General features: G+C 47.5%; 1 protein-coding gene across 2 annotated transcripts in view; it reads right to left on the bottom strand.

Moving 5' to 3' along the window:
• The window catches only part of LOC147887988 (uncharacterized), a 67,794-nt gene extending 45,700 nt beyond the window's left edge, over positions 1–22,094 (bottom strand). For both annotated transcript variants that reach the window (XM_087393771.1, XM_087393772.1), the window contains exon 1: positions 21,876–22,094. In XM_087393771.1, the coding sequence (XP_087249897.1) occupies positions 21,876–21,939 (64 nt within the window). In that variant the 5' untranslated portion in view covers positions 21,940–22,094. The remainder of the gene's footprint in view (positions 1–21,875) is intronic.
• Between the last annotated feature and the right edge of the window lie 422 nt (positions 22,095–22,516).

Here is a 22,516-nt window from a genome sequence, read left to right as displayed (position 1 = left end):
TTCGTAGCCTCGGCTCTGATACCAATCATTAGACACTCTGATCTAGTTCTCTACTTCGTACCACGGGAGTAGCACCATGTATATCCTCCCAGCCATATCTCGCTGAGGCTAACAAGCAGACACAGATCTTCGTTCAAAATTCCACGTGAATAATTTCTTTCTCTTCTCTCTCTAGCCTCAGCAAGCCCCAATTCCCTAGATAGATCTAGATGCCACATGTCATCCATATAGGGCCTTCCTAAAGCAACATTTCACCCCTCTCTTGGGATGCATTAAATCCTTTGCCCCTAGGCACAATCTTTGCACTAGGCCCTTGGCCTTAGATCTACCTAGTCTGGTGCTATCAGCCCTCACTTAGGACCTTGACATTAAATCCCTCCCGATCATTTATATGAAGCGCAAACACATATATTACAGATATAGATCCTTTAAGGGAAATGTCGACTGATTCTTCCGAGGTCATGCTACCTCGGCTAGAGCGTAATAGGTGGGGGGGGGAGAACGAGAGGATAAAAGAGCTGCCCATGAAGAAAGGAAAAGCTGAACTGCAGAAAAGGTCTTCCTGGAGCAGCAAGAGAGGGAAAAGAGGGCTGCCGACAAAGATGAAGTGGACAAAACAGAAGAAAACTGATGTGGGCAGCGAGGAAGAGGGCTGCCGAAGAAGGTAGAAGGGCTGATCCGCAAAGAGAACTCCTTGAGGCAGCAAGAGAAGAGAAGAAGAAGGGCTGCCGATGAGGGAAATAGAGCAGATCAGCAAGAAAGTCAATGTAGGCAGCAAGACTCTCTACCTCAGACGGTTTGTATCCCCGAGTAACCCCCATGAAGCGTGTTTCTTTAAAGATCCAGCTCCGTCTTTCCGATCCCGCTACCTTGTCATCTATGCGGGAACACATTAATAAAATGCAAGGCCTCAACACATCCCCGCACTCCTGAAACCTCTGATCTGCAAAACAAACACACACCACGTGAGAACAGAGCAAGGTGCTCACCACCCAACCATGACATCTACGGGATATGATCCCGAATCAGGAGATGTCCCCTCCGAGCCACGAGCTGAGCTACTGGCACGAACTCCCAATCAGATCCAAACCAGCCTGGTGTCCCATACCACCAAGTGGCGCTGTGAAGCCCTGGATCTGCCACTGGGCCTTGGGCTACGCTAAGATGCAGGCGCGCGTCCGCGACTCAATCCAAGAACAGACCTGGCACCTGGGAACGAAACTTGCTCCCAACTGCACACTGAGAACTGAACCCCCTGGGCCCCTTTTATAGACTTGGGCCCCAGCACCAAAAATAGCGAAGACCTATAAATAGTTCGTACCCTTGCCACTCAACCCGAGAATCAAGCCTGCCTAGCTCTAAGCCTCCCCAGGCTAACCTGAGCTAGTCCTGTGTACCTAGTACACGTCAGATACCAATCCGTGCACATGACATACTCCCCCTCCTCTAAGAACTCACTCCTGAGTTCGCTAAAAAACCCGAAAATGTTCTCTGGAGGTTTTGTAATGTCTCCCATGTGGCATCCTACTCAACACGATCCTTCCACTTGATCTTGTATTCCGTGATAGTTCAATTTCGAATCTGTCTGTCACGAAATTCAAGAATACACTCAGGTTCGTGTGGAATAAAAGTTAAATCTGTAACTTCTATTATCTCGTGAGGAGAAACAAGTTAATCTTCTGCACCCAAAACTGCTTTCAGTCTACTGACATGAAAGACTGGATGGACTTTAACATCAGGAGGCAATTCTAGTCGATATGCAAGTGGTCCAATTCTTTTAATGACCTTGAATGGGCCACAGTATCTGGGGGATAATTTCGGAACCAAACCAATACTTAGGCTCTTGGATTCCTTAGAAATTCGTAAATATACCATCGTTCCTTCAGAGAACTCTCTAGGTGAACGATGTCTATTAGCATAAAATATGTCCCGATCTTGGGCACTCCTAATAGACTCCTTGGCAAATTGCAACATTTCTTGCATGTCTAGCAAGAAGTTCTTAGCAGCATCATTTTGAATCCCTTTTAACCCAACCATAACTGGTGACTTAGGTTGAAACCCGTACATAAGCATAAAAGGACTGTAACCAGTACTAGAATGCTTTGCACTGTTGTAAGCGAATTCAATCATAGGTAGATAATCTTCCCATGAAGACTGTCTCTTAGATACATATGCCCGAAGCATGTCTTCAACCAACTGGTTGACCTTCTCAGTACTGCCATCGGATTGTGCATGATCCGAGGAACTCATACTTAGAGTAGTTTCTAACTTCTCAAATACAAGTGTCCAAAAGGTACTTGTAAACTTTGAGTCCCTGTCACTGACTATGTCAGATGGCAAACCATACAGCTTAAACAAGTGGTCCACAAACTCGTGAGCCAACTAAACAGCTGATATAGTTGTTCTAGTAGGTAAGAATCTAGCCATTTTTGTCAACCGGTCGACTATGACCCATATGGAATCATGGCCCTTGCGCGTTCGAGGCAAACCTGTAATAAAATACATGGAAATACTTTCCCATTTATTACCTGGAATCTATAATGGCTGTAATAAGCCCGCGCTTCTAAGGCGTTCTGCCTTAGTAACCTGACAAACCCGGCAACCTACTACATAGTTCTCAATAAATGCACGCATCTTTGGCCAATAAAAGATATGCTTCACAAGAGACAGAGTCCATGTATACCCGGATGTCCAGCACTAGGAGCATCATGACACTTCCAGAGAATCTTGGATTTAAGGTCCGGAACATCTGGCACACAAATCTTTTCATTCCGGAACAGCAAGCCGTTCCGAATCATCCACTGACCTCCCGCCGCCTGTACCATAGGTGGCACAATCCCTGAGTCCTGGTCAACCATGGAGCTCCCATCCTGGACTCTCTGCCAATAAGAACTGAAATGACTATCAGTTGCGTATAGCCCTCTCAAGGATTGAAATAGGTCTGAGGATATTTCCGTAAATGACAGAGCATTTACAAAGTTAACTCGACTTAAGGCATCCGCCACACTATTCAAGGAACCCTTACGATAACGTATTTCAAAATCAAAATCTTGCATTAATTCTGCCCATCTAGCTTTCCTTCCCCTCAATTCTGATCCATCACACACATGCTTAATTGATTGATGATCAGTCAATATACAAGGAACTTTGAACCATACAAGTAGTGTCTCCAAACCTTAAGAGCATACACTACAGCATAAAGTTCCTTCTCGAGTGTGGGCCAACGATATTGAGTGTCGTCTAGCTTCTTACTTTCGAAAGCTACAGGTCTACCCTCTTGGAATAGAGCTGCCCCAATCGCATAATCACTCGCATCGGCCTCTAAAACATAAGGCCGGGTAGGATCGGGTAATGCAAGAACGGGTGCTTCCTTAATAGAAAACTTCAAGGTTTCAAAAGCCTTGTTCATTGCATCATTCCAAGGGATTGGCTGAGTAGACCTGCATCCACGACCTTTCAATATGTTTGTCAAGGGAGCAGTGATATGTGAATAATCACGCACAGACTTCCGAAGAAATACCGTAAATCCTAGGAAAGAACGAAGTTGTTTCACAGTCTGAGGGATAGGCCATTCTAAAACCTTCTGGATACGATCCAGATCAATGCTAATACCTTCAGAAGAAATCTTGTGTCCTAAGTAAATGATCTCCTTCATAAAGAAGTCACATTTACTCATCTTGGCATAGAGCTTATGCTGTCTTAGAATAACTAAGACAACCCGGAGGTGTCCTATGTGATCCTCCAGCGTTCGACTATATACCAAGATGTCATCTAAGAACACTACAACAAATTTGCCCAGAAAATCCCTGAACAAATCATTCATCATCTGCTGAAAAGTAACAGGAGCATTGGTCAAACCAAAAGGTAATACGAGAAACTCGTAATGACCATACCTAGTTCTAAATGCGGTCCTATCTGTGTGTTTAGCATAGATACGGATTTGGTGATAACCCGTACGCAAATCAATCTTAGTGAAATACTTCGCTCCGACCAAACGGTCTATCAAATCATCGGAACAAGGAAGAGGGTATCGATTCTTAATTGTCACTTTATTTAATCGTTTATAATCTATACACATTCTCCAGGAAGAATCTTTCTTCTTTCTTAGGAGGACAGGTGCACCCCAAGGTGATTTACTTGGGCGAATATAGCCCATATTCAGGTAATCCTGTAGCTGGGTAGCTAACTCATCCTCCTCTACCTGGCTCATCCTATAAGGTGGTACACTGATAGGTTGAGCCCCTGGGACTAAGTCTATGCGATGATCTACTGCCCATTCTGGAGGTAAACCTTCCGGCAGTTAAGCAGGGAATACATCCTTAAAACTATCTAGCAACATTCTCAATTCACGGTGTTCAAACACACTTAATTCATTCTTGTTAATTACAGAAACAACAAATGAAGAAAGCGGAATCAAAACACATTGATAGACATCATAATGAGAAGTGTTTAATATATTCTGAAGTTGCATCGCAGATACAATAGGCCCCTGAAAAGAGGGAATTTTATCACACTGAATACAAAATTGGGTGTCCTTATCTACAAAAGAAAGCGTATGCTCCGTCCATCCAATCTGAATATTGTGGGTTTTAAACCACTCTATTCCGATCAACAAGTCTACATGCTCCAGATGCATAACATAATATGTAAGAGCCCCTGTGTAGGCTTGAATCCGGATAGGAAGCGCTTCAACCTTGCGATCCCAAAACTGCTTTCCAGCTGGAAGCTGCACCTCATAGGTGTGGTCGCTAGGTACTGTGGACAGCCCCATCTTCTGCACAAATTTGTAATTAACAAAGTTGTGAGAGCTGCCCGGATCAAAGAGAATGTGAACCTGTTGGTCCATAACTTCTCCATAAACTCTTTAGATCATGGGAACCAAACAACGAAGTATTGAAAGTGCAATTACAAGAAAGTGGGCAGGTAATGACATTTACAGAAATACATGTCATCGAGACTTGGTTCGCTCCCTTGGCTTTGGTACCTGTACCCGCCTGAAGCTTCGGTCCAAGCACCAACTTTTGGTTCTTGCGCTTTGGACATTCATTCTTGGTGTGGCCCCGCTCCTCGCAATAGAAGCAACGTCCTTTCTTGAGCCTCAAAGTACGAAGGAAACGGGCTTTACCATTCTTTGCTGGAGTCAAGTTTTTCTTGGAGGCGTTGTCCGTAGACTTCGTCCTCCCAGTACCAGTCGTAGGCTGAAAGAACTTGCGTTTGTTCTTTCCACTCGTGTCGAAAACTGTAGTTGCTTTAGCACCGGCCATGGTATCATCATAAATGCGCGCATAATTCATGGCCTCCGCAACGTTGTGCATTTGTTGTTCTTTATTTGCAACTTGTATGAATCTGGCAAACCATCCACGAAGAAACCTAACAAGGTCACTGGATCCATCTTTGTGGCCCTGGTTTGCAGATCCCAAAATCTTTGAAGATAAACTTCAAAGGTCAAGTTTAACTTTGACATATCGAGGGCTTTAAGCTTGCCAACGATATCATAATCATCCTCCTTCTTCGAGAACTCCTTCTTGAAGACCCCTTCAAAATCTGTCCATGTATTGGGCTTAGGCTGGAGTTCCTTCCACCATAGCAACGCTTTACCTGACATGAAACCCGTTGCAAGCTGGATCTTCTTCTCATCTGGGTATGGGTGGAACTGAAAGTGTACCTGCCACTTGTGTAACCAAGTGTCAACTACCTCCTTCGTTCGAGACTTCTGATCTCCCGGAAAAGGGTCTGGAGTTATATTCGGGCCTAGCACTGAAGCCATGGCATCCACATGCGTGAGTGCCTGCACAGTGCTAGCCAGAAGAGTGAGAGTCGCCTGAATCCCTTGGAGTTGCTGTGTCAACCCCGTTTGATTTACATTAACCTGCTCGAATTTTCCATCCAGAGCAGTAGTAAATTCACTGAAGGCCTTTTTCGTAATCAGGTCATCATAAAGACCCTGATCCTCCTCTCCCACAGGAGTGTAATCCAAATCCTGCTCTCCCATGGTGAACTCGGGATTTGCAGAATCAGACATAACTGAAATCTGATTTGAATATAAACTGAGAGAAATAACTGACTGAACCGAAGTGAAAAGGAGAATGGAGCAGAGGAAAACCGTCCCAAGAAATGCTGACGGAAGGAGATGCTGAGAACTGGTGAAGGAGGCGCAATAATCCCAGAATCTGGCTGAACCCGCTACCGGATGCAACGTACGGACTGCTGACGTGGCTGTACGACTGCTGACGTAAGCCGTACGGCTGCTGACGCAGGCCGTACAGCAGCGGACGGAGGCCGTACAGCAGCTGACGTGGCTGTACGACGACTGGCACAGGTGCACGACAAGCTGGCGCAGGTGTACGGCAGGCTGACGCAGGGCTGGCACAGGTGTACGGCAGGCTGACGCAGGCACTGTACGGATGGCTGGCGCAGGGCTGCCACGCAACTCGATGGCGCAGCTAGGCGGTTTGCAAGGCTATGGCTGGGCTGGTACCCTGCCCCATCTATATAGGGAGCAGGGCAGCCTAATTAGGAAGCCCTGCTTCCAAAATAGGCCAACCCTCCTAGCTTTGGAGGGGGTGCTTTTTTCGAAAAAAGCAACCCTCATCGCAAGCTGGCCGCACCCTGTTCCTGCGCATCTCGCCTCTCCCTGCCCTGGCCGAATTTCCGTACAGCCTTGGCGTCACATCTCCGCCTCCCCCGCAGCCCTTGTCAGTCCCCTTGCCTCTCTTTCCTTCTTCTCTGCTCTCTCTCCTGCTTCCCTCATCCTTCTCTCTCAGCCCCCTTCAGGAATTTCGAAACTCTCCCTCCTTTCTTCTACCTTTTCCCTACCAACTGACCACCCTTGATAACCCAGGAACCACGCAGAAATTTGCAGCAACAAATTTCGAATTTTAGGGCATACCTGGAGAAAGAATCCGTCAAAAATTCTCGCATCAGAAGTTCCTACCTCAAGAGTTGGCTCTAATACCAACTGACACATCCCCGCACTCCTGAAACCTCTGATCTGCAAAACAAACACACACCACGTGAGAACAGAGCAGGCTGCTCACCACCCAACCATGACATCTACGGGATATGATCCCGAATCAAGAGATGTCTACCCAGGATCCCAGTTCCTCATCTACTGGTTTTGAGGAGTGCCTTGTTCGGGTACCCGCGCTAGACTAGGTGACCATCCTTTTAAGCAGCCCGTTGATGACGGAGCCCCTTGCTCCTAGAGACGAGCTCAGGATACCTCGTCAGATCAACTCCAAGTCAATTGTGCTCTGATGTCTCGCATCCTTGATGACTACAAGCCCACCGCCCTTCAACAGGCCCTAGCAAAGCCTCACTAGAAGAAGGCTATGGAAGCAGTAACTTGATGCTATCTATAGAAACCACAATTACGTGTCATTGCCCTATCATTGTTGTCAAGTGGGTCTACAAAACCAAGTATGCTGCAGATGGATCTATTGAAAAACATAAGGCCCACTTTGTTGCCAAAGATTATGCCGAGAGGCTTGACATTGACTACGTCAACACCTTCGCCCCTATGCCCGGATGAGCACTATACGCACCATCCGTGCCCTCCCTGCTCATCCCCAGTGGCCTATCTTTCAGGTGGATGTGAAATCAGCATAACGACCACCTTCATAAGAGGTATATGTTGATCAATCCCCTGGCTTTGTTGATCCTTGTTACCCTGATATGCTCTACAGATTGCGGAAGGCCCTTTATGGTCTGAAGCACCTCCAGCCTCAAATCAGCAGATCAATACTTTCTTCTGTCGTACAAGTTTCAAACATTCGGGTGAGCAGCCAAAGAAAAAAGGGAAATGCCATTATTATAGGAAGCTTGGTCATCATATTAACAAATGTCGCAAGCGCATTGCCAAAGAGAAGAAGAAAAATGCAGCCATGGCAATAATTGATGTTGCTGCATCAGGGGGGATAAAAAGGAATCAGCCAATTGTACACATGTATAGGATACTTGTGATGAGAAGTGGGCCTTATGAGTTGCAAACCTGGTCAATTGCTTCATCCTACCGAATATTTGTATTACTGTATAGATCTGTATGCTTCAGCGACATGGCCCTGCATTTTAGTTACAAAATTGCAGGGTGTATTGCATGGCATTTGGGGTTGAGCTAGTGTAGTTGTCTTGATAATCAGTTCAAAGTGAGGAGCACGCTAGAGAGTATCATTATATAGGATTTGCAACGGATCCGACATATATTTTATGAGGTATAGTTATAATCCTCTGTTCATGATACTTGCCTCTCTGTGGAAGAAAAGAATATCTGATAGTTTGACAGTGGTGCCAGCAAACATATCACTTCCCAGAGAAATGTGTTTACTTCTTCTCTTCAGGTACTAGTAATGGTCCTGTTACGTGTGCCAATAACTCCTACTATCCAGTACAAGGAGTCGGCAAAATTGTGCTTACACCTGCCCATGGTAGGGCCTTTGTAATTTTGATATTTTGTGGGTGCCTGGGATCAAAAAGAATTTGTTGTCCATTTCTGCCATTGCCAAGGGGGGACTCGTGGTCAAGTTTCTCAATGACAAATGCATGGCACATGATCTCACTCATGCGTATGAGATTGCTGCTAAAAGCACTTTATGCAACGGGCTGTACATGCTGGACTTTTATGCTATTGCTATTCATGATGCATAGGTAGTGGCCACCACTCCTGATGCTGAGCTTTGGCATGCCCAATTCGGGCATTTAAATTTCAAAAGTTTGCCGCGGTTACATAATCATCAAATGGTACTTTGCCTTATATACATGCCCCTTCATGTCATGTTTGCGAGGGCTGTATTTTAGGGAAAATGCATCAGTCCTCTTTTCCTAAGGATGGATCAGTTTGGGCTGCTAGGAAATTGCAGCCTATTCATAGTGATGTGTGTGGTCCCATGAAGACCCCATCCATTGGAGGTTATATGTATTTTGTCGAGGCATTTTCATCTTTCTTGAGCTGTTTTCCACTTGTACGGCTTCACACGTGTGGCGGCTAGCTCCTGTATGGATTCCATGCAGCTGTGCGGCGCTGTATGAAAAAGTGCATCTGTATTTATTGTATCGTACAGAGGTGTGCGAACATTTTCTCAACATTTCATGCCTTGCGGAGGCTGTACGGACTCATTCGGCGTCATTTAAAGCTTTATGGAGCTGTACGGCCTGCTTTTTCCAGCATTTAAGGCCTGTACAGATCCATACAGTTCATTTATGATTGGCCAATGAAGCATACCCTCTGCTCAAGCGTGCCAACATCATGGGTCTCATAGTGAAGCTGGGTCCGGAAAAGATAACCCCAAGATAAGTGTATGATGAGACTATCTGACAGGTCACGGATTTCTATACATTTGACTCAGCCCCAGGGCACTCTGGGATAGAGGAGAAGGAGCTAGCAAACATGGGAGATATATGGATCAGTGGAGGGAGCCGACACAGCAGTGCCAAACAAGGGGCATAGAGACACATACATGGCACGACAGCGACCAAAGCACACACGATCGAGGTCTGACCTATTTCAGCTCTCCTTAGGGGAGATCGACCGAGGAAAGGCATCACCCTTTACATAGCCCATCGAATCCAGAGATCGAGGAGACCACGTCCTCCACCACCACGGGAGACATCCCGACAGATGCAAATATGTGAGCTCTTTGCATCTCATCAGAGAACCATCATGGAGCCTGGATACATGGAGCCAGTTCATGCACTTGGGATTCTAGCTCTGAGCACTTGATATCTTCATGCCACTCTCATGCTATTTTGCTACTTTTTTTGCTATTTTGTACTAGTATAAAAGAAAGTGATATATTCCATTCAAAACGAATCATACAACAGGTGGGAGAGAAAGTACTCTATCCCTAGCCTCAACAATGTGGCCAAAAAGCCATGGTGGTGGTCTAAAATGCCACGACATCCCAAAAGGGGTCCAATGAAAAAATAATGAGCAGTCCCATGTCCTCATGAAGGATAAAAGTCTCCCACGAACTGCCAAAGAGGTGCCTGTACACCACTCCCACTGACTCCTGAGAGTGAAGATAATCTCCGCCCAAATGGAAGCAAGAATGTCAGCCTCCGTGCATAAATGAGCCCCAAGGACAAAAGAACATCGCGAACACCATATCCGCCATAGGGTAATGCTAGAAATCACCTCCCAGGCTGAACCTGCAGGTGAAGTAGGCCTGGAATCCTGAGCTGGTACTGGTACCAAAAGTAAGTCCTGCGGCTCCATGATGCTAACATCTGTGGGACACCGTCTCTAGCGACATTGCATGAAGAAACCGTGGTCTCCTAGCTCTGACTCGTAGAGGGCAAAGGCTCCAGATCCTTTCCCCCAAAGGGCAGCACCCCAGGTCATCAGAAAGGACTCGGATGTAACATATGAGAACAACCTGAAGATACCTGTCCATACCACTCTAGAGCTGGGGCAGCTCCATAAACAATGCTTACTAGATTCCTCTACAAGCTAACAACGCATACACAAGGAGGGTCTACCCATCTGCTAAAGCCAAGTACCCACAGGTATACCCCTATGAGTAGTGAGCCAAAGAAAGTAGGAGACTTTCCTGGCTCTACTGATGCCCCAAAAGTGAGTCCAATAGCTCTGCAGTAAGTCCCTGTGCGTGCCAATGCTGTGAGGCAGATGGTAGGTGATGAGAGTCTCTCTGTTGAAGCCTGTAACCTACCCTCGTCGAGTACTAGAAAAAAGGAAGAGGACGAGCGCCTGCCACCGGAGCAAGCCACGCCCACTCACCTGGGTCCCAGTCGAGCTCCGCAAGAGGTCGATCCTGAAAAATCCAAAGTCTCCATCTAGGATCCTCTGCAATGGTCAACCTGGACGGATCTGTGGCCCATTCCTTACCCAGGCAGCCAATGACCCTGACTCTCTGCCAAAGGAGCTCCTGTCGATCCAGGGGCTGAGTGGGATACAATCTGTGAGAGGAATCCGTCTCAAAATAAGTAAACGGTGCCGGTCCTAAACGAACTCCAATGCATAGCCCAGACTCACTAAAACAACCTGACCAAGTAGAGATGGGATGAACATAGTCTGGATCTGTAAGCATATCCCTCCACCTCTGAGGAATAGCTCTCATGATCAGTAATCTGGTGGCAGCAATCTATCCAAGTGGCCCGTGTCTATCTCTGATCACCTCCTCTGACATCTCCACACCTCCCCTAAACCAATCTCCGACTGTCACAACCCCCTGAGCATGCCATCTGGCCAAAGGAGTCCTAAGTTCTATACCAGGGGAAGATCCCTGATACCGAACCAAGGGGTTATGATATAGTGGCTGTCCGGCAATTTCCTCTCTGGAGGAGGGAAATGCTCTGATGAGGTGTTGTAAAAAATGATCCCATATCTGAATAAGCCTCTTTACTAGTGGTGAGGACGGCTGAGAATGATGGTCCGTCAGGAAGGTCCAACTGACTCTACCTGCCCACTGGCCTGCTGCTCTGGGGGTGCACTGGTGAATCCCATGCAGTAGGAACTGCTTCCACGGCTGATCTCCTCGAGCCAAACCTCTAACAAGAAGTTTGACTAAAAGGGCTCAGCTCTGAATCTCAGGATCAAGAACTCCAAGTCCTCCCTGCGAGGTGGGTAAAATGATAGTATCCCATGAAACCCTGGCCCTAGTGTCCTCAGAACCATCACCACCACTCCACACGAAGTTCCGGAGCAATCTCCTCACCTGACGGATCGAGTCAGCATGCAAGCACCAACATGACGCAACGTACCACATAGTCACTAGTAGAACCTGGTTGAGTACCAGCGCTCTTCCGGCCAAAGAGACTGGTAGCCTGCATAAAGTATCCCATAGCCTCCGCTACAAAAAGGAAAAGGTAAGGTGCAAGCGGGCATCCCTGTCGTACCGATCTGGATAGCTGAAAGGCCGGTCCTCTGCCTCCACAGACCACGATCCTGCTAGAAGAGTGAGAGTAAAGTGAGGAGACCCATAAAATCCATCTATCACTGAAGCCTAGCCTCCTCATAGTGCCCTCCAAGAAACCCCAGTCCACCCTGTCATAGGCCTTCTCAAAATCGAGAAGGAGAACTGCAATCTCCTACTGACTCTCCTTCGCCCAGTGAGTGGCCTCCCAAAAACTGAAGATATTGTCCGAGATACTCCTATCTTGGACAAATCCTGTCTGAGTAGCTCTGATGATATCTGGCAACATAGGCTTTAAACGAAGGGCCAAGGTCTTTTTACTAGGATCTTATAGGCTGTCCCTAAAAGTGTAATGGGTCTCCAATTACGTAGGATTGTCTTGTCTCCCCCTTTCGGGATGAGACAAATCATACATGTGCATAAAGCCTCGCCCAAAGATCCTGTATCAAGAGGCTCTGAAAAGGCAGAAAGTAGATGAGGCCCAATCGTATCCCAGAGAGCTCTAAAAAGAAGAGGCGATCGACCATTCTCCCTCGGGCATCTGTCTCTGGGCAGCTCATGTAACGCATCTGTGATCTCCATGAGTGATAGCGGGCTATCCAAAACATGACTCATCCTGTCTGAGACCATCTGGGGGACATGACTCCAAATCTCCTCTCTGGCTCTGATCATCTCCTCGGTGACTAGATCGGCGGTGTAAAGAGTGGAATAGAAATCAGAAGTGATCTCAACAAGACAATGAGGATCCGTTTGAAGATACCCAGCCTCATCCACAAGTCTGCGAAGGCTGTCCGAAGAGTATCTCTGACACACTGCGTGAAGAACTCTCTAGAGCATCTATCCCCCTTCTGGATCCAGAAGGTCTGCTGGGAGTAAAACCTGAACTGGGCCCTCCTGCCCTGAATCTCCTCTAGTCTCTCCTGAGCCTCTGAAAGCTGCCCTCTGATGAAAAGAGAATGAGGAAAGCTCTGAATCAATCTCTGAAGTCTGGATACCTCCGCTCTAGCGTTCCGATCTCTGATTCTGAGCTTTTCCTTCTCCTCTTTTGCCCTCAACTGGCAGGCCATGCTCACTCTAGCCAAAGCCCCTTCTACCCACATCAACCAGCCCTGATCCTCAAGAGTGTCCTCTGTCAGCCAAGCCTCTCTCAACTGTTCCACGAACTCTGTGTCCTGAAAAACAAAGTCCGGAACTCTCACAAAGCCTGTGCTCTCCAATCGAGAGGTAGGGAGAATCTGTAATAGGACTGGAGCATGGTCAGATAAAACATAACCCGGGCGGATCCCAATCTGTCCTCCTCTGGCCTGGCCCCAATGGCCAATATAAAACCTGTCAAGCCTAGCCAAAGAGAGGGAGCCATGGCAAACCCCAGACCAAGAGAACTGAAGACTATCAGCCAGGTGACGAAAGTCGTCCAATCGAGCTGCATCGTGAAGTCCAGCATGCAAAACAAAACTATCCCACTCCACTCTCTCCCTATCAGAAAGTCCACTCTCTGTCTGGCCCGACTTGTCTTCAGAGAATTCAACCATGTTGAAATCTCCTCCGACAATCCAGGTGTCTGCCTGAGGAAGGGACTCTCTGAGCTGTCTCCAAAATGCACTTATGCGGGCTAGATCCGTGGGAGCGTACACATTGAGAACACCAACTGCTGTGCTCTCAATCTGAAGAATAACATAGCAGGCCCTGCTCTCCACTAGTGTACCCTCTTGGGTGATCTCTAGGGCCCACCTGGCTGAAACTGAAATGCAGACTCCACCCCTCGTACCATCCGCTGGGCTCCAATAAGTCCGGCTCTGTCCTCTGAGTAAGGGTCTGCATCTGTCAATCCTGTCCTGGGAGAGCTTATGCTCTTGGATAAGTACAATGTCTGGAGGGGACCCTGAGGAAATAAATCGAAGGGAGTCCCTAAGCAACTGCAATCTAGGAACTCCGGATCTACGACCATCTGCATCTGAAATAAATCTACAGCCGTTCAGTCCTCTCACATTCCAAGAAATGATGGACAGCCTAGACATCGGATGGAAGTGATGGGATGCCAGTGGCAGCGGCACAAATGACTCTCTGACTGCACTATCCAAAGTCGATCTCTGATCAAGCTCCAAATCTGCCCCAACTCATGTAAAATGGCTCCATCCAATGGAATAATACTATGTCGCGAACTGAGGAGTTGAAAGTCAAACCAACCGGCACTCCTGGGCAAATCGAAGTCTCCCTGAACCTCAAAGAACAGAAACAGAAAGGCCCTACCACCGAAGCCAGGACGAAGAGTCCTAGGGCAAGAATGAATCTACGAGCCGACAATACGGTGAACCGATGAAAACTGAGTCATGCTCAAAAGCTATCTATCAATCTCGCTGTCGAGTAACTCAGCTGACCAGCTTTCACTCCCCCGAGAACGAAAGCTACCTGCGGAGAAACGAAGAATGTGCCCCTCTCTGGATAGAGTAACAGATCCCAAGTATTCCTCTACCTCCTCTGACCGTCGACAAAATACCGGGAGAAGTTCCAATCTAGTGAGGGAGCCTGTGGAGACCCCTCGAGCCAAAAAGGACCAAAACTCAACGAGCAGATCTCTGTCAACCATCCTGGGGTCAGGTCTAGGAGTCAGAAGAGCTGAAAAAGGCTGAGCCGTCCTAACTCTACACCTGGAATAGGTGAGAGGGAGAGGAAGAATCTGCGACGAGGTGCCTGTACGCAAGGGTGATTGAAAATCTCGCTCAATCTCATCTGCTAGAATCTCCCAACCCTCACGCCTGTCTGGGTACTGAGCGAAATCTCTGACTGCACTCGCAAAAGATCTAGATAAGCCAGGAGTGAAAAGCTGCGAGGACGAGGCTGTACTGGGAGGGGTGTCTGAGAGGACGCTCCGCATAGCAACAAAAGAAGGTACTGTGCGACAAGGAAGAGAGAGAGGTCTCGAGGGAACCTCATACAGGCGCATGAGATCCTGGGACAGGCTCTGGCTCTGACCTGTGTCATGAAATACCTCTCTCTCACTGGACTGCTATGAAGAGGCATCCATCACCGTGTCCGCAGCCTGAGCAGCCTCCAGCTAGATAACTGTCTCAGAAACCAATATATGAACCTCCGAGGTAGAAGTGTCAAGAGTCATCAAATCCTGAGCTACTGTCTCCTGCACAGAGTGAGGCCCTACCTGCAGATGGTCCTCTGCATCTCCCCTTTCCGAGGTCTCCTGCACACGTGTCTCAACTCCCTGAGCTACCATCTCCTGCACAGTGTCAAGACCTGCCTGCGGATGGTCCTCCGTATCTCCCCTTTCCGGGGTCTCCTACACGTGTGTCTCAACTCCCTGAGCTACCATCTCCTGCACAGTGTCAAGACCTGCCTGCAGATGGTCCTCTGTATCTCCCCTTTACGGGGTCTCCTGCACATGTGTCTGAACTCTCTGCCAACTGTGAGCTCGTACCTAAGCTGCTCATACTGCTGTCTCTCCCTTTGTCTCCGTCTCCTCCGAGCTCTCCGTGCTGGAGGCATCTCCAAGTCCTCTGAGTTCAATGGAGGCTCCCCCAAAAAAGTCTCCTCTCGCTCTGCTGAATGAGTCGAAGTAGGCTCAAAGACCCCTGGAGGCTGCTCGTACTGCTGACTCTCCCTCTGTCTCCGTCTCCTCCGAGCTCTCCTTGAAATCTGTTCCGCTGGAGGCACCTCCAAATCCTCTGAGTTCACTGGAGGCTCCCCCAAAGGAATCTCCTCTCGCTCTGCTCAATGAGTCGGAGCAGGCTCAGAGACCCCTGGAGGCTAATCTGTAGGTTTTGGGTCACTCGGAGGATGAGATGTATCCAGAGTCTCTGATCGATGCCGACGACTGGGGCAATCCCTAATAAAGTGACCTCTCTTCTGACAAAAAAGACACTGATCAGGAAGACCCTCGTACAAAACCCTCTGTTGCATCTGTACCCCATCTCAAGTGGAGTACGAAATCAAAGTAGGCAAAGGTCAAAGAGGGGGGAAATCTGAAATGAGTCTGACCCTCGCAACACCTGTGCCAGTAAGTGACTGAGCATAGGAAAGTCTAGCACCTGAAGAGATGACTGTACCTGCCACACTAGCCATATGCTCCACAGCTCTGCGACAAGAGCTGACCTCATCAGGAAGTCCATGGAAAAGGATCCAAAAGGAGACCTGTCGCGGTCCAGGAGAAGTAGAACTGAAGTACTTCTGCCAAGGCCACAAGTGGATGACTCCGCTCTGAAACTGAATCGGTGAGCTCATAAGTACTCTTTGAGCCTGCTCTGCAGACTGAAGGCCAAAAGAAAAGTACCCTCTACCAAGCAATCGGAAAACCGTAACTGAGACACCCAAAGAAGCCATGCTAGTGTACACCCAGTCACATAACTGTTGGCCTCTACCGGGTAGAAAGCCAATGATGTGTGTCGAACGAAAACCCTCCTCTGCTACCTCAATCATTTGCACAATGTCGGGAGGAAAAGAAACTGTGACTTCAATCTCCTCAGGATTGGCGACGGGAGTGGCATTAGTGTCCTCCATTGTCTCAGCTTACGCTGTCCTGAAGGGAGGAGCTACCTCTGCTGAAAATACCCACCAAGAACTCGCAACCAACCACAAGTAAAACCCCAAAGAAACCTGTAAAATGAATGCTTCGATCTTCAGCCTGCGTGAGATGCAAACAGGTCGCTCAGTGCTGAAGCAGACAGCCCCGCCAATGCGTGGAAACAGCCCAGAATCTCAGCTCCCCGGAACACGAGTCGAACAGTTCCGGAGAGGGCCCTAAAACTGCCTAACCTGAAGCAAGGGAGAGCGGGCAATCAACAAGGGAGAGGGCCAGGACAGCAGGCTGAAGATGGAGCGCGACCGAGGCAGCAGGGCGCAGGGCCAAGAGGTCTACGCAGCCAAGGCAACAGGGTGCAAGGCTACCTGTGGCCTGTGCGCTGCCAAGGGGCCTGCGCGGCCTGGCAGCTAGAGAGCGAGAGGCTGCCAGGGGGCCTGCACGGCCAGACTGATTGGGAGCGGGGCTGCCAGGGAGCCTGCGCGGCCAGGCAGGTAGGGAGCGGGGCTGCCTGGGGGGTCTGCGCGACCAGTCTACTAGGGAGCGGGGCTGCCAAGGGGGGCCTGAGCGGCCAGGCGCTAGGGAACAAGGGCTGGGCGATGGCAATGGCGGGCAGCAGCAGCTAGGGAGCTCCTCCAACGATTTTAACGTACCGATGCATTTGATGATTTTAACGTACCGATGCATTTGATGATTTTGTACTAGTATAGCATTTTAGTACTCAGCAAGGGCCTTAGTGAGCCCTTTGCCCCGGCCCACAGTGGTCTGCATGAGTTACTTGTTTCCGTACTTTGTCCCATAGGGCCGTGAGGCCTCCTGCAGACGTTAATATATCTTTCTTTCTTTCTTTCTTTTCTTCCTTTCTCTCTCTCTCTCACACAGCCACACACAAGTAAAATAAGACACTAATAGATTTATCTCAGATAAGACATTCTCCATACAGCTTCAACCATCCAAGAGTGCTTGACAGAGCACAAAAAGGTATCTGAGCTTACCCAATGTCAATACACTGGCGGATCTTGCAATATGTCTCAAAGATGAACAATCTTGCATTTTCCAAGAACACATCCCACATGCTATTGCTAACCGTGTTATACGTTGGTGGCATGCTACTCACTGGCCCCAAAGAGCAGGATATTGCTGCCTTTTAAAGCTGATTTACATACCTCTTTTGAGATGAGTGATTTGGGCCCTTAGAACTTTTATTTGGGCATAGAGTTCATTCAGCGGGATTATGGTATTGTTCTGATGCAATGAAATATACACAGAAATTGCTTCAGAGGTTTTCTTTCCAGGACTGCAAGCCGATTGCTACTCCTGTGGAGCCTGGAATGAAACTTAGCCTTGAGGACTTCGGTGATGCTTTTGATCAGACATTGTACCAGCAGGCTGTGTGCTGTTTGATCTATTTGTGAATACGAGGCTGGATATTCAGTTTGAGGTTTCTTTGTTGAGTAGATTTATGCATAGCCCAGGGAGCAAGCATTGGATCAGCTTCATGCTTTCTGTGATTCAGACTAGTCATGCCTATCCTGGTTAGGTAAGAAGCAACCGTCAGTGGCCACTTCCAGTTGTGACAGGGCAGCTTTCCCAACTATTGGGGAATGCGTTGGGCTCAGACGATTATTTGCTGATTTGGGTATGGGACAGCTGTCTGCTACCTCTATTTTCATAGGCAATCAGAGTGCTTTGGTAGTTGCAAAGAATCTTGTCTTCCATGCTCGCACAAATCATATTGAGGCCCAGGTACATTCCTTTATATTTCTGAATAGTCTCCCTCCGGTTCTTAACCACATCAAACATTTATCGTCAACTCGCGCCATCTGGGAGTTCTTGGACTCTATGTATCTCTGAGTCACCACCATGAAGCATGTTTCTCTGGAGATCCAGCTCCATCTTTTAATTCCTGCTACCTCGTCATCCATGCAGGAACACATTAATAGAATGCAAGGCTATATCCTTCACAAGCAGTTTCTCTAAGAGTGACCAGGAGTGCCACAATGATTACAGTTACCCTTAGGTATGTCCCGTTCCCCTTTAGGCCTCGACTCAGGAGACGAGGGTCCCTTGTTCCTATCCTTATTCTTCCGGACAAGCATAGCCTTGGACCCGCCAGTAGAGGGCTTCAGAAACCACTCTTCCTGATCCAAGACCATAGGTACGAGCTCCTCCCAGGTAATGGTGTTGAGGGGCCAGATGTGATGAAAGAGGAGTAGAAGTCGGGAGTAACAGCGGCTGTCCGGGACCACGTGAGACAAAAGTGTGATAGCCATATCTTCTGAGGAGAGCTCGCGGGGTCCCTCTCCCGCTGTCCTTCTCACTCCTGCAATTGCCTTCTCTGCCTCTAGTCCTCCTGCCTCCAGCCTGCCCTCTGCTGCCTTCTGCCTGGGTGCCCTCCTTTCTGGCCTCTGCTCCTTGCTCCAGCCTCCTGCACCCTGCCTACTGCTGTCCAGTTCATCTCAGCCCCTGGTCGCCCTGCTTCCTGCAAACCTCTGCCTCAGTTCAACACCCTTTCCAGCCTCTTTCTTCCTGGCTCTTGGCGGTGGTTCCTCCCCAGGGTGTCCAGCAGTTGTCTGCAGTATTCAGCCATCTTTTCCAACATTCTCTCAGCTCCTTTCAGCTTTCCATGAGTGCTCTCTGTCAGGCTGTTTCTGCCCCTCTTTTGGCAGCCCTTTCGCCCTTCTTCTGAGGGATTTTATTCAGTTTTGCCGCCCTGATATACAGAATTAAGTCATAGAGGCTGCATTAAGAATTTAGCGTTGGCTAAAATCAAGGAGAAGGTGTCCCTCCTGCATGGAAAGGTGCATATGCAGGTGGATGTCAAAGAGGCTACCTCCTAAAAATAAAATTGGCAGGCAGGTTGACTGTTTCATTCTAATAATATGCTCCCAGTAACCCAAACAGGTACACTTGGTATCTTTGTGTTAGTCTTGCAAAAATTTTGCAGTTCTTCTGACAAAATTCTTTAGCCTTTAGGTCGATGTAATGAATGTTGACTCTCACTTAAAAGTATGGCTAATGCAAAGATCTACCTTACGCAAAGTACGTATTCTAGTTCTCAAATATTATGCACTTGCATCACCTAAAGTTTTCTCTGGTTACATTGGTGAAACTTATTCATGCATGCCTTCCTTGTTCCCTAAAGGATCTTCCTCCTCACAGGTACTCACGCGTCAAGAGGACGTAGCACGCAGGGCTAGCATGTGATTCTCAGATTGAAGTAAGTTATTCTCACGTGATTGCATGTGCTGAGTGCAAATTCTGAGCATTAAGACCAGCACTCCATCGACCCCTTTGTTTAGCATCAATATTCGGAAAAAACCAAGCAACCATCAATTTCCAAATGCTTCCACACCAAGCTCCATTAACATTCACGACGGCTAGCCCTCCTGCTCTGTCCTGTTGCTTGTGTGTTCCTGCTCACCCCCTAAGCAGCTTCTTTCTTTCTCCTCCTTATTCCATGTACCCTACACCTGTTCCATTTCTTTCCTCGTCCTCAGCATCGAGCCTCCAGTTCTTCCCTTTCCTCTCCCCTTTGCCTCTGTTCATATCTTTATTTCTGCTACTATTCCAGGTGCATATATGTCTTATCTGTGCATTTATATACCTAGATGAATCCAGGAACATTCCCAAACTCATCCTTTAAAAACACAACATAGTGCAGTTTCAATCTCATGATAGTCACTCGCAAGGTTGAAAACCATAAACTCTATCATGCATAGCAAGAACTAGCTACTATGACATCCCCACTGACGTCATCAGCGCCCAACAGTGGGTGTAGACCATAGTATAAAAATATGCTCTCACACATACAAATCCACACACCCACACATACTTGAGCATCCATTTATACAAAGTCTTCGTACTGAGTTTCTGTCGGCACTCCAGAGGTGAAGGGCAGACTCAGCCATGACGAAGGCTAGCACTAAAGGAGAAGGCTAATCAAAAGGTAGTCCAAAATCTCTTCAATCAAGCTACAACTGCTTGTGAAGTCTAAACGTTTTCATTTTAGTCTCTCCCCAACCAGCATCTAAATCTAAATCTAGTTGATAGGGCAACGCACCATTTAAGATAGAAAGAATTATCACAATACCAGCAGGCCGCAACTTGGACGAAAACTTCACAAAACTCATCCTTTAAAAACACAACATAGTGCAGTTTCAATCTCATGATAGTCACTCACAAGGTTGAAAACCATAAACTCCATCATGCATAGCAGGGACTAGCTACTATGACATCCCCACTGACATCATCAACGCCCAACAATGGGTGTAGACCATAGTATAAAAATATGCTCTCACACATACAAATCCACACACCCACACATACTTGAGCATCCATTCGTACAAAGTCTTCGTACTGAGTTTCTGTCGACACTCCGGAGGTGAAGGGCAGACTCAACCATGACGAAGGCTAGCACTAAAGGAGAAGGCTAATCAAAAGGTAGTCCAAAATCTCTTCAATCAAGCTACAACTGCTTGTGAAGTCTAAACGTTTTCATTTTAGTCTCTCCCCAACCAGCATCTAAATTTAAATCTAGCTGATAGGGCAACGCACCATTTAAGATAGAAAGAATTATCACAATACCAGCAGGCTGCAACTTGGACGAAAACTTCACAAGGTGAAATTTGCATGTCCGCTAATACGGCGGAAGCATATACCTAGATGAATCCAGGAACATTCCCAAACTCATCCTTTAAAAACACAACGTAGTGCAGTTTCAATCTCATGATAGTCACTCACAAGGTTGAAAACCATGAACTCCATCATGCATAGCAGGGACTAGCTACTATGACATCATGCATAGCAGGGACTATATACTCCATTTGTGCATTAGTTATAATAGACATGTGATGTGTCATGCACAAAATTTAATTTCTAGAAAAATTAATAAGCATTGCTCCCTACATGGCTTTACATTTGCACACGTGTGTAACAAAAGTTTGTTTTAACTAAAAACAAGGTGACCAAGCTCAGTTGCAAGAAAACCTTGGCCATGTAAGAGAATAAGAGAATAAGGAATGGAATGATGGAAGATAGGAGAAGAATGAACGAGACTAAAAGAACAGGATAACACAGCTTTCTTGCAAGAAAACCTTGTCAATGTATAAGAAGAATGATGGAAGGTAAAAGAAGAAGGAAAAAGACTAAAAGAAGAGGATAGAATAGCGAGTGCACAGAGAGAGAGAGAGAGAGAGAGTGGTTTTTTTTTTTTGGCAAAGAGATTGCACTTCTGTTTTTGTAAACGAAGAAAACATTTTCCTCATACCACGATTCTACAGTGTGCAAAAGGCATCCTGTTCAAAGGCCGAATGGCATAAATACCAGCGCTTCAGGAACTAGCCCAAGAAAGACCATGCTGCATTACGACGGGTCTTTTATATTAGACATTCCATGAACTTTATCATCACAATCGAGCTTCTACAGACTCGATGCAACAACGTGCATCTTAAAGTCGTCGGGAAGTAAGGCATGTATACCGTAAGAACCAAAGAATAAAAGGGAGCCGATTGCTGCCAGCAGTCCGATGAGTAGCTCCTCCATGACTGCTGATGAGCGACATTGCTTGCTAGAACCCTAAAAAGACTCGGAGACAGCCAAATGTGTCAGGCACTATCTATTTGTTACGGTCCTCGTGGGCTGTGGGGAGAAACCCGGTCGGATCCCGGCGACTGGCCGCCGGCCGGGAGCCAAAATCCAGCCCGGGAAGGCCAGCACGTGCTGGCCTTTCCCGGTCGTCAAGGGCGGACGTGACAGTTTTTTCAGAGGGACGCCCGATTTTGAAACTGGAGATTCTCAATTTTAGAGGGCGTTGATCCGACGGCGCAGATTAAATACGGCGCAGATTTTAATCTGCGCTGACGTTGACACACGACCTTGACGACATAAAACTGCTAGGAGCAAGTACTTATTTCTGTGCAGAAAGGACAGTTCACAAACACTGCTTAAGACCTGCGGTTAGACCTGGGTTTGAAAAGCCACAGGGCAAGAAAATTTTGGAATCCCTTTCCCAGCTACAAGCAAGTTTTTTTTTTTTCCAAAATTACTCAAGGTATAACACACCATGCATAGCATGGGAAATCCAAGGAGCTGGCTGAAAATGCCCCACACATAAAAGGGT

This window comes from Dipteris shenzhenensis, chromosome 22, assembly GCF_047967505.1.
Source record: "Dipteris shenzhenensis isolate YYH24624 ecotype China chromosome 22, Dip_SZ_1.0, whole genome shotgun sequence".
In the NCBI taxonomy this organism is placed as follows: Eukaryota; Viridiplantae; Streptophyta; class Polypodiopsida; order Gleicheniales; family Dipteridaceae; genus Dipteris; species Dipteris shenzhenensis.
The sequence above is the reverse complement of the archived record's forward strand: the minus strand, read 5'-3'. Positions and strand labels throughout refer to the sequence as shown.